The sequence below is a fragment of the Harmonia axyridis genome, chromosome 1, assembly GCF_914767665.1.
Source record: "Harmonia axyridis chromosome 1, icHarAxyr1.1, whole genome shotgun sequence".
NCBI lineage: Eukaryota > Metazoa > Arthropoda > Insecta > Coleoptera > Coccinellidae > Harmonia > Harmonia axyridis.
Genome location: NC_059501.1, coordinates 73,105,372 through 73,117,994, shown reverse-complemented (window position 1 = coordinate 73,117,994; position 12,623 = coordinate 73,105,372). Strand labels below are relative to the sequence as shown.

The 12,623-nt window shown below is 35.1% G+C and overlaps 1 protein-coding gene across 1 annotated transcript in view; it reads left to right on the top strand.

The window, feature by feature from the left end:
- Positions 1–12,407, top strand: part of LOC123688769 (spondin-2) — a 149,900-nt gene extending 137,493 nt beyond the window's left edge. Inside the window, exons 5-7 of the mRNA XM_045627427.1 lie at positions 7,985–8,253; positions 10,722–10,894; positions 11,788–12,407. Coding sequence (XP_045483383.1) covers positions 7,985–8,253; positions 10,722–10,894; positions 11,788–11,984 — 639 coding nt within the window. The 3' untranslated portion in view covers positions 11,985–12,407. The remainder of the gene's footprint in view (positions 1–7,984; positions 8,254–10,721; positions 10,895–11,787) is intronic.
- Positions 12,408–12,623: the final 216 nt, after the last annotated feature.

Here is a 12,623-nt window from a genome sequence, read left to right as displayed (position 1 = left end):
GTTTATTTGAAAATGAGGCTGGTGCAACTGTTAAGGTTAATGAATTGGTAGATATTGATGTGGAAGATCCATTTATTTATCTTATGGCTATTAGTCTCATGAAAATCGAACTTTATCCTATCAAATTATCAAAGTATAGGGTGTAATACAACATGAAAAAAACGATGTTTATTTTCAACAAGACTGCACTATGTTCCACACAATCAATGAAACAATCGCAATTTTGCAAGAAGAGTTTCCTGGCCTTGTTTTTTCTCGAAGAGGTCTCGAATTGGCCACCGTTTTCTTGTGATTCAACATCTTTGCACTATTCTCTTTTCAGTTCACGTGAAAGATAAAGTCTATGTCATTACTCCACAATGGATTCAAGACCTTCAAAATAAAATTCGTGAAGTTATCGGGAACAAACAACCGCAAAAATGCCAATTTGTCATAGAAAATTCAATGAAAAATATATGGTGCTGTAGCCGTAGCCATGACGGCTATTTGGCTGATATCGTTTTCCATCGTTAATGGCGACCTTCCTCTTCACAATGAAATAAACATCCATTTGATTTCATTCGAAATATACTCGTTTTCTGTTTCAATAGTGAAATGAAACCCCTGAAAAATGAATTATATATTTTTTTCATGTTAACTTTCATTTCACATATAAAGCTTTTATGTAATTGATACGAAAATTGAAATTTCGTTGGATGCTGAACAAATTCAATATTTTTAACCAATTGAATGGAGTGTCAATTAGGATTACCCTATTTTTTGTCTGTAAATTGAAGAGAACTCAAAACATGCTGAAACTGAATACTGTGATCTGAATTGAGGACCTCGCGCCATCTATTAGGATACAACGAGAGCAACATCCCAATCGAAATGGAGACTGCAGGATCCAATTACCTCTGCTAAACCTACAATCAAGATTCATGGCACTTGATATTCATAGCCAAAATCGATTATGCGAATTCGAGTACCAATTTTCGTTAACAGATGGTGACACTGTCGTATTAATCTCAATTTGACCAGTTTGTACTAAACTGCATACCTGATCATTTCCGTTTATTATGTCAACTGAAATAATTAATGTGGAATTGTTTAATTAGGAAAGGATTTATTGGATTCGCTCTTTACTTGATGGAAATTCATTATTCAAGGAAATAAAAAAATAATTTCCATAAGTTTGAATATCAACTGACTTCAATTATTGCGCAACACTGTGGCCTCTTAGTTTTAGATTTCGTCTGTTACATAATACCAATATAAGTTTTTCCTCGGAGTTACAATATTAAAATGTATTCAATAATTTTAGGAACAGATGTAACAATAAAAAATAGAGAAAATTAGAAGTGGAAATGAAATTATTTGTACAGGGTGGGCAAATAAGCGAGGTAAGCGGCTATATCTCAGGATCCACTCATCGTAGAGACTTGCGGTAAAAATTCTTACCACTAAAGTAAACAAAATAAAACACTGGAAATTGTTTTGAAGTTCATACCTCCACCGCTAGGGGGCGTAATAGCTATCGTCGAGTAGAAAAATGCATTTTACTCAAAAAATTTTCATATTAAGTTGGAAAAAAAATATCATCACTGTAAACCTTGGAAAATTCTCTATCTGTTTGAATTGTCACTTTCGATTTTGCGACATCAAATAAGGGTGGGGGAAAGATAGAAATCTGACTGATTAAAATGTCTGTAACTTCAGTTTGGCTCAACATTTTTGAGCAAATTAGATCTTATTCGACAGACAACATCTTGTTGATTAAGGAAAAAATATACTCATGATGAATTTGATTCAGCTGCTTCCGATAGGGAGCGCTGAGTCAGAAGTTCATTGTTTTGTTCATTTTTCTCTGAAATTTCAAATGTAATGATAGGATTTCCTCAACAGAAACAAAAATTTCATTGAATTTGCATGAAAAAACCTGAAGGTCGCAAAGCGATAATTTCAGGCGTTCTGAAGTTATGGCCGAAAGAAGATATTCTTCAACTGATGCACTGCGAAAAACCAAATTGAGTCTTCAAGTTCTAACAGAATCAGAAATCCCATCAAATTTGTATGAAAAAACCAAAAGGTCGCAAAGCGATAGCTTCAGGGGTTCTCTAGTTATGGACGAAAAAAGATATTCTTCAACTGATGCACTGAAAAACTAAATTGTGTCTTCTTTCGGCCATAACTCCAGAACGCCTGAAGCTATCGCTTTGCGACCTTTTGGTTTTTTCATACAAATTTGATGGGATTTCTGTTTCTGTTAGAACTTGAAGACTCAATTTGGTTTTTCGCAGTGCATCAGTTGAAGAATATCTTCTTTCGGCCATAACTTCAGAACGCCTGAAATTATCGCTTTGCGTCCTTCAGGTTTTTTCATGCAAATTCAATGAAATTTTTGTTTCTGTTAAGAAAATCCTATCATTACATTTGAAATTTCAGAGAAAAATGAACAAAACAATGAACTTCTGACTCAGCGCTCCCTATCGGAAGCAACTGAATCAAATTCATCATGAGTATATTTTTTCCTTGATCAACAAGATGTTGTCTGTCAAATAAGATCTAATCTGCTCAAAAATATTGAGCCAAACTGAAGTTACATACATTTCAATCAGTCAGATTTCTATCTTTCCCCCACCCTTATTTGATGTCGCAAAATCAAAAGTGACAATTTAAACAGATAGAGAATTTTCCAAGGTTTACAGTGATGATATTTCTTTTCCAACTTAATATGAAAATTTTTCGAGTAAAATGCATTTTTACACTCGACGATAGCTATTACGCCCCCTAGCGGTGGAGGTATGAACTTAAAAATAATTTCCAGTGTTTTCTTTGGTTTACTTTAGTGGTAGAATTTTTTACCGCAAGTCTCTACGATGAGTGGTTCCTGAGATATAGCCGCTTACCTCGCTTATTTGCCCACCCTGTACATAATATTTATAACACAACTTGTCGAATAAAATTATTAACATTATAAAAATTGAATTTAATATTTAATGGTGGCTTATGGTACGTGTGGTTGGCAATTTCTTCTTCCTCTTCTTATTCCTTTTGATATGGGCCTTAGGGCTGTAAAATTCAATCCATCTCTTCAATGAGATTGATGTCTAAGAATCTTTCCATCTTTTGTGGTCTTCCTGGAGGTCGTCGAGTAACGTAGCATACTAAAACACGCTCTAGAAACTCTAGAGTTGGTATAACCAAAGATCAGAAAACATCTAGGGAACAACAGAAATGAAAAACCCACACAGGTATAGCAGGCTACACTCTGAGAGATATGAAGCGAATCATTTTCATCATTTTTGTCCCCATCTTACCACGTTCTAGATCTCACATTACTCCCTCATATGAAAATGATTCGCTTCATATCTCTCAGAGAGCAGTCTGCTATACCTGTGAGGGTTTTTCATTTCTGTTGTTTCCTAGATGTTTTTTGATTTTTGGTTATAGCTACTTTAGAGTTTCTAGGGCGTATTTTAGTACAAGTAGCATGTAAGTCTCGAAAACCTCGATTTTATGTCGCGGGTATACATGTAAGTACTTGTTATCCCATATACTGCCCTCAGGTCACGAGCTATATTATTCTATTGGCTTTACATGCTTGGTCTCCGTTGGTCTGTACCTACTTAGATTCAATACTGAGCTCTGAATTAGGGCTTGATCAAGAATTAATTTGTGCAAGTAGGTATTTGATAGTCTGGCTTGATAGAGGTTGATTCAACTCAGGATAGTAGTTCAAATGAGCCAATGATTGGATGACTGAATTCAGAATGAGTTTTTGGCAAAAAGGTAAAAATATCAAAAGCTCCAATGAAGCTTGCATCATTGTTTTCATGTTGATTGCGTTATCAAAATAATAAAAAATTTATGAAGAATATTGAAAAATTACTTAATATTTCAGTGGCAGCATATTGGAAAAGGTCGCAATCAATTTTGTATTATGTAAAAAAACCACTCGAATGTTCATGCCGAATTTCAGGAGGATTGACTCATCAGGACCTTTTGACTGAATGAACCATCAATAATGACATCGTAATAAATCACATCGTACATAGGTGCTTGAATGATCAAATCCCTGGATTTATAGACTTAACGTTGCCGCTGTCACTAAGCTTTTCTCGGGAACTATCAAATTCATCCACCTATATTTGGTACAAAAATCGGTTGTCACACCGCATTAATCCTTCAAGCTCGGGAACACGATATCTAAAATTTTATAGTAGAATAAAACGATCAATAAAATAACAGAAAAAAATTCTCAGGAACTTGGCAAAAATAATAATGAAACTATTGTATTGCTACGATGATACTTATATTTTCTACCGAAAAGTCCTAGCGTTTACCGTTTTGCAGTTATGAGTTTCGAAAATTCCTACTGTTCTGTTTGAATGTATGTAGGATCCAGTTATTGTTCCCTGTAAATAATTGAGATGGTCAACCGGATGCTTGGAGACCTATTAGCTTCTTCAAGTATCGAGGGCATGACCAATGAATTTACAGGGAACGAATTGTTATTGTACATATAATGTAAAAAGGATGTGTTATTCTTTGAGGTGTCCAAGATATGTCATGGAGTTGTGAATCTTGAAGAGATATACTGGGGGGTTGTGAAAGTTCGAAGACAATACGGTCGTACCAGATGTGTCACATCTGTGTATCAGGTTCTAGTCCTTCGAGAATATTCGATTTCCAGGAATCCGCGAAGATCTTTGTGGGCGGTATGGCAAAGCTCTTATTGGACTAGGGGATAGTACTTTCCCTAAGGGTGTTGTCAAGCCGAAAGAAGGGAGGTCGATATTCGAGACAGGGTAGTTCCAATCGGCGGAGAGACAGTTCAAGTTGAGACGAAGACGAGTAAAGTTCGGTCTAAGTCGAAGTAAGAGTAAGTTCTGTCGGTTGAAACTTAAGACGTAAGACGAAAAGACGGTTCGCGGACTAGATTAAGAAGAGTCGCGAACAAATCAAAGACGAGACGACCGAAAACTTGAAGTACGACAAAGACGTGATAATCGAAGACGTTTCGAATAATTAAAACTAGAGTTAAAGACGAAATTCAGTACCGTAGTGAGAAACTTGTAATTAGGACGTTATTAGGATCTTCTCAATACTGAGTTTGTACTGTATAATTGTGGCTTTGTAAATAGATGAAAATTATTCAAAAGAATTTAATTATTACAAAGTCACGGAGAAAAAGCCGAAAGGCCAGGTAATCGAATCATACCTTTGGACGATCGATTAACCAAGCCTACATGTATATGTATATATTTATTGTATACCACAAGCGTTCATTCTTTAGTGGTTGAGACATCAAGTCCCGAGAATGTTTTTTTTTTGATAAATCATTTTTTTCAATGATTTGGATCTATAATTTAGGATGAAATAATGAACCATACTGCGAAATTTGCAGGGTTTTTATTATCAACTCATATCTCAAATCCTCAAAGCCTTTAGATGTCTACAACGGTCATAAATCCCTTATAATCTCAACAGACTCCCCTTGTTTTCAAGCTGATACTCTTAAATTTCGATTAGAACAACGTTGGATAAACTGACATACATCCTTCTTGCTCTAGTCTTATCCTTGCGGTTCGACCTTCATTTTCAGCTCGAACGCCTGTAGTTGGCTAGAATCTCGCACAACTATTTAAACTTTTCCCGAAAGTTTGATAACTATGGGACGGGAACAAGGATTCTAATTGAATGGCCTATGAGAGTGGTAAAATATGTTTCACGCTACAATAACTCAAAACTTCATTGCTGAGCTCCTAGAATATAAATTGGCTGTAATACATCCCACATGTTTGAATATGCTATCATCCTTAGAACATTAGTCCAGGCAAGCGTTACATGGAATTAGATGTGTAGAGATTTGTGTTGAAATTTTTTAGTTGGGGAGAAAACGTTGTCAGAGGAAAAATAGAAAGTTTATGAAGTATCTGAACAATATAATTTTGGAGTTGATTCTAGAGACCACTCTCATAAAGAAAATTATTGCTTATCTTTCGACATTTAGAATGGTTGAACTGAAATTACCTCATTCCTATTCCAGTATTTAATCAGCGTTCCTAATATATCAAGATATCTAACCAGATATTTGATTTGATGAACTTTTTTATTGATTCAACTTCACGTTGATTTTCATTGTCGACGACTTTTAGAAGATTTTCAACAGGATCGCTTCCATATTTGAGAAAAACAAACGCTGTGGACCGGATGATCGGAGATAGGGTAAGACTAGTTTAAACAAGTAGATGGTATGGTTTTCAGCGTCACTTCGTTGTCGTGACTTCCATCGAAAATGGCTTTTAAGTCCTTGCACCACAGAGCACTCTTTGTACGTGGTATGTTTTATCGTCATTTTCCCAAGACAACATTGTCTTGGAAACACAAAAGGTTTTGAAATTTAAGAAGACAAAGAGGACCCTATTTTATTTGCCACAATCTTCTTATATAGAGAGTTTTAGTACTCTCCATCCCGTTTTGTATCCATACAAGATCATGGCTGTCCAGGAAATACTCTCGAGAGTTTCAACAGAGACTCTTCAATAGCCCGAACCGACAGCTTGGTGTGCTTGGTTACATTAGCATTATCCTTTCAATGAAAAGCCGTTACCGTTATAATGAAATCTGATGTGGAGTTCGGCAATCTCAACAATTCTCAATTTTCATGAGATCTTTCAGTGCCAGCAAGCTGCGCTATTGTCCACGAGATATTATCCAGAAGATGTTACCTCTTTTAACAAACAGCTTCACTGGTGCCACGTTTTCCAGATTTAGGAACGTATGATTACTCTATGATTTTTTTCTCTCCGTTGTTGTTATATTTATGCATTTATTGATTTTTTGTAACATTTTCAAACGTATTTCTAAATGAAACTCACAAATGCCATTCATCCGAGGTAAGTCTGTACACAAACTTTGTTTAGGCAGAATCCCTCAAATATTGTTAACCGAAATTTTAAAGAGTTTGTAATGAATGAAGCTATTATTATTATTATGTAGCTTTATCTCAAAGCTAGGGTTTTCAAAAATCGTGAAATGAACGGAACTACCTGAAGATTGTAATTGATTAAGAAATATAAAAAAAATAACACCCACTACTCTCGAGGAATTCATTTGAAACTTCTACGAAATACTCAATAAATGTATTTCCTCTGAGACAATCATTTGCAGAATATATTATTCAAAGCAAAATATCTTTAATGTAGCTGACCAAACCGTGACCGAGTCTGGATTGACAGTCAAGAGGGTGTTGTTGTGTGTTTGAAGGGGTTGACAAGGAATAGTCTATTATGAGCTGTCCCCTTTATGGTCAAATACTCAATTCTGACCTCTTTTGTGAAGAACTCGAACGTTCGAAGCTGGTGATCGAACATAAATGGCGAATAGGAGAGTTGTGCGTCTTATTAGGACAACGTCAGGCTTCAAACATCATAGATGATGCGCCAGAAGCTACGGGAACTCGTATGAGAAATTCTTATGGATCTACACTATAGTCCAGACCTGGCACCAAGTGACTCGTACCTGTTCCTTTTTGTAGTAAATGCTTTCTGGCGTACAAATTTGAATTAGTTGTTGGAGTTTTTCCCAATGAGGACAAGTTTTCGAACAGAACGTCGCATATTTTTTGATTTTATGTAATATAATGTATAGACTTTACCTTTTATATTCATGACGTAGAAAGTTCCAATTTCATTTCTTACCTGCCAAAGCTACGATGATCTGAATTTTTTAATTCATCCTATTAATCTTGTACACTGAACCTTTCAGCTTTCAGAGTATGACGTATGTTTAGCATCCACAAGCTATTACTGTTTGATAAATGATAAAACGCCTTAGATCATACTTTGTAGAGAACGTGTTTTAATATTTTCAAAGACATTATTTTTTTTCTGAATGCCCTGAGGTCGAAACTATACCAGGGCAAGCATTTCATTCTATCTAAACCATTTCAACACCGAGAATGAACCCATCATTATTTAATTTTTCTTCAATTTTCCAGCTGAAGGAGTACGAGCTCAACGAAGTTTTCCACCACGCCGAAGACGATCGAAAATACGACGTTGTCAATGCGGAGGAGATGGTCCAGGATAACAACATAAATATATTCAACGGAAACAAGGACTTCCAAATGGCAATTAACGAGGAAAGGGAGGAAATGGAGAACCACATCAATTACAAGCCCGCCGATCGACCGAAGCTGTACGAAACCCTTACCACAACGTTGTCGTCGACGCGCAGTTGGGCTAATGACAGGATGCATAATTCGATGTGGGTTGAGTTCTTTCCTCCATCTTGTGTCATACGATTTCTAAGGGTTTTTCTCAAATTGAGGTTTAAAAGCTTGCGTTTCAGATTACGGTTGCCATATTTATGAGAAAACCGACGATTCTGAAATTTTGGTGAGCTAGTTCAAATATTTTCATATTTTCTGAAGAATATATTATCAAGGAAAAACTGTTGACTCCAATTCATTTATCAACATGGTATACAGAAACGTGATTAAGTGTATGAGAAATCGAAAATATAAGACATTTATTCAGAGGATATCTACATTTTCATATCAAAGCAACAAACAGCTCTGCTGTGATTCTTTTCAATATTACATTCAGGTACACGAACGTGCTAGTTCAGGATAGAAAAACTCAATAAACTATTTATACTTTCAAATTTGAAAAGTTGGTTTATCAATTTGTGTAGGTTGATAGTTAGTTCACAATACACTGACAAAGTAAAGTATCGTCGTCTGAATCTTTTATCATCAGAAACAACAGGTTAGGGTAGCAGTAGGATTCAGCTTCCGCAATCTTGGCTTCCATTGGAGTGAACAATTAACAGTGTAATTTCTGAAGAGTCGTAATAGACTAAGAGCCCACGACGGCCAGATCTTCGATATTCAATAAAAGCTGAAAGTTTCTCTGTGCATGTCCCCTACACAGGTAAAAACGACCAGCGTCTATGGAGATTGGGTTGTGGTTACTTTGGCAGGTAACAGGTAGTAAAGGTGTTTTTATAATAGTACTTTAAATTCATTAGAGTATAAACTCAATTATGAAACTATTCAACTCAATTGTTTTATATATTCTACGGGGAAACTTAAGAAAAATCGTCATCCATTGCTGGACATTGCCAACCTCTATCAGACATCCTTAAGATGTAATGAATTAAAAACGTTTATCTGTTCCTATTGAATTATATATTCAATATTCAACTGCTTTTGAACAATTAATAGTTTCTATTAACAAACAACGTGAGTTATAATAACTCACTGCTATAACTCACTATAATAAATCGGATAAGATGGCTCTGTGCTTATATACTTCTGTGTTTCTATTCGGAAGGGAACATTCCATTATTGTTGCTGAGGGGAGGAATGTCACTCTGATAAGTTTGACGTTTAAGAGTAGATTTTGGGGTTTGTCAATTGAGTTCTTTCTCTATTCTTGTGTTTTAGTATTTATTGTTTTAGTCGTAGATGAAGTATAGTATTCAACTCGCGGCAATGGTCATAACTCGCTTGATAAATTACAGCACTCGCCTGCGGCTCGTGCTGCAACTTCATCTGCGTGAGTTATGACCTACATTACTGCTCGTTGAATAATATACTATTAAATATTTTCTTTACATGTAATATATTTGTGTGTTTGTTAATATTGAAATAAGTTTTTTTTTCTTTGAATAAAATGCCTATGAACTCAAAAAAATATGTTTTTAGTGGATATCTTGATTAAGGTTGAGTTGAACAGGATAGTCACTTAGTGCATTACTGAACTCCGCTTTTTTCACATATAATTTCTCATTTGAAGGTAATATTCTGTAAAAAAAATATGATTGTGAAAATAAAGTCATTATTATTATCATCATTAAGTACTCGCCCTGGCACCTACAGCGAACTTTCAATGTGTCTGGCAAGATAACATATATAAAATTTAGCTTTTATACTATCATAAAAGTAATTATAAAAGCTTAGGGGTGTGTGACAGGGGGTAACAACTATCATAAATATTCATCAAAGGATGGCGAGTTTTCTTGAGTTATACAAAAGAAAATATAAAAAAGTATTATAATTTGATGAATTCAAGGTACTTACTATTTATACACCTTCATTACCTGTTACCTGCCAAAGCACAACACAAACTCTATAGTCGCTGGTCGTCTTTACCTGTGTAGGGGATATGTACAAAAAAACTTTCAGTTCTAATAAATTAACGAAGATCTAGCTGTTGTGGGCTCTTGGACTATAAGGAAAGATTGATAAATATAAATTTTTTGAGTTCACAATAGACATAATACATCCCTGAAATTGTAATAATCACAATCAGATCCACAGAATCTTAAAGAGCGTTCAACGAATATTGTCATTTTCCGAATCTAAAAGTTTCAAACATGATTTACCGAAACAACTACCAGTAAATTTTGTTCCTAACTTTTAGTTCCTGAAGATGTCAATATCCTTGTCGAAAAGATTCCTTGAAAGTTTATAAAGAGTCAAGTCAAAAGTCAATCAGACTGTGATTACTAAAAATTCAGTATTAATATTGTTAAGGTCTACACAGATCGTATCTGATCTTTCAAATTCCATAATAGCATAGAAAAGAATTTATACAACAACAATTATATTGATAAATGTGTCATTATTTATAGTATTCCATAGCGCATAAGTTCTTTTTCACTCTACTCATTGCAATTCAAATCAAAGAGATAGATGTCTGAACTCATTGTATTTTTGATGTCTTCAGAGATCCAGGAAAACAAGTAACACCATCAACTGTCTCTGGCTCGAATGTTGTGTCGTTGGGTAATAAAGACGCTATATTGAATGGAATTGCGCAATTCTACACCAATCCCAAAAAGAACGACAAACCTAGACACAAGAAGAACCGAAGGACGAAGAAATATTATAAGAAATATCGTAAGTATTGGGTAATCATGAGGAACTCTGTAGGATTTTTTCCATTTACGAAAAGAACTGTGAAATTCGAGTTTCTAGGTTTCTTTGTTCGATATTTATTGTGTTAAATGACGAATGGATAAATATATTTGAATTTGACCACGAATTCATCATTAGTGCGTAAAACCTTATCAATTATGATCATTTCTTCTTTTGATGCCTTTTCTTGTGAAGATTGGCGACAACCTTGGCAAATTCGTCCCTAATTTGGAAAGTGTGAACAAAGTATTGGACATTAATCTCTATCCAGTCCCTTATATTCTTCATCCAGGAGTGTTATCTCCTTCCTGGTCCTCGTTTTCCTTGTTTTTTGCCTTTATGAAAAACTCGAGCAATTGATACTGATAACTTCTCAATATATGTCTGATGTAGCCCGTTTAACATCTTCTTATAAATGTTACTAGCTCTCTATCTACATTAATCCTGTCTAGCATCTTCCCAAATATTGATCTTCAATTTGCCTCAGAGTTGTCACTTTAATGTCCAGGCTTCCATCTCATATGAAAAAACAAAGTATATGTAGCATCAAACCATTCGATGTTTTGATGATTCAAACTTTTATATCCATCGATGTGTTGCTTAGAATTGTCATTTGCTCAAATGCTGATTTACTAGACCATACTCCATTCTTTATTTTATTTCGATGTTTTGGTTTGAATTGTCAGTTATTCAGCAAACCAAGTATTTTATTGTTCTATATTCAGGTCCTCCAGAACATTGTTGTTTTTTATATTATTGGTCTTCGAGATTATTGTGATCGCCCAAAAATTGGGTTTTATTGGGGGATAACATATATTTATGGTGGAACAGTGACCTTAAGTTAGGGATAATATTAATCGTTGAAATGATTTCAGGTCCCCCCAGAGACTGCAGAGTGAGTGATTGGTCTGAGTGGAGCCCCTGTAGCAAATCCTGCGGTATTGGTGAGATGACAAGAAGGAGAGAAGTGAAGAAACACGCGAAGAGAGGAGGAAGACTTTGTCCACCGCTACTGGAAACCAAATGGTGTGGATCAGCGAGGTCATGCAACAAGCAGTACTTCGACTGGTAGACTCGCCATCCTTCAAAGTCAATTTGAACAGACTATACTTCGGATTCAGTGTCCACACCTTTGGTGCAGTGTGCGGTTTCAGCCACAGACTGACTCACATTCTAAAAAGTGGCATTTTATAAGGTTTTTCGACTGTTTTCTATGAAAGAACAAAAATGGTTGTTTGAATATATTTATTTTGTCGAACTTTTTAATATACTTCAGAGTCTTGCTACTTCTTCAATTGTGACAGGCAATCTTTGAATAGATTACATAGAGTACTGGTCTTATATGGACCTCCTTTATATTGGGGGACGATTATGTGTAAAAATTATGAGAGAAATTCATCTCTGATAGAACTCGCAGAATTTTCTGTTTTGATCACCTTGTATTACAAGATAACTGTCGATATCTAAGAGTTCTAATAAAAACTGTAAAACCAAATGAGTTTTTTTTCAAGTACTACATTCGATATTTCAGGAATCTGAATCTTCTCAAAATTAGGAATGGTGCTATGTAACAGACCACTTATATTTAAGTAATGTAGGCACTTCATTCAATATACTTTGTAAATGGATAAATCATCCCATTTCCAATAGAAATAGAAATATTTCATTCACTATCATAGTCATTGCATTGTACATTACAAACAATAAAAGG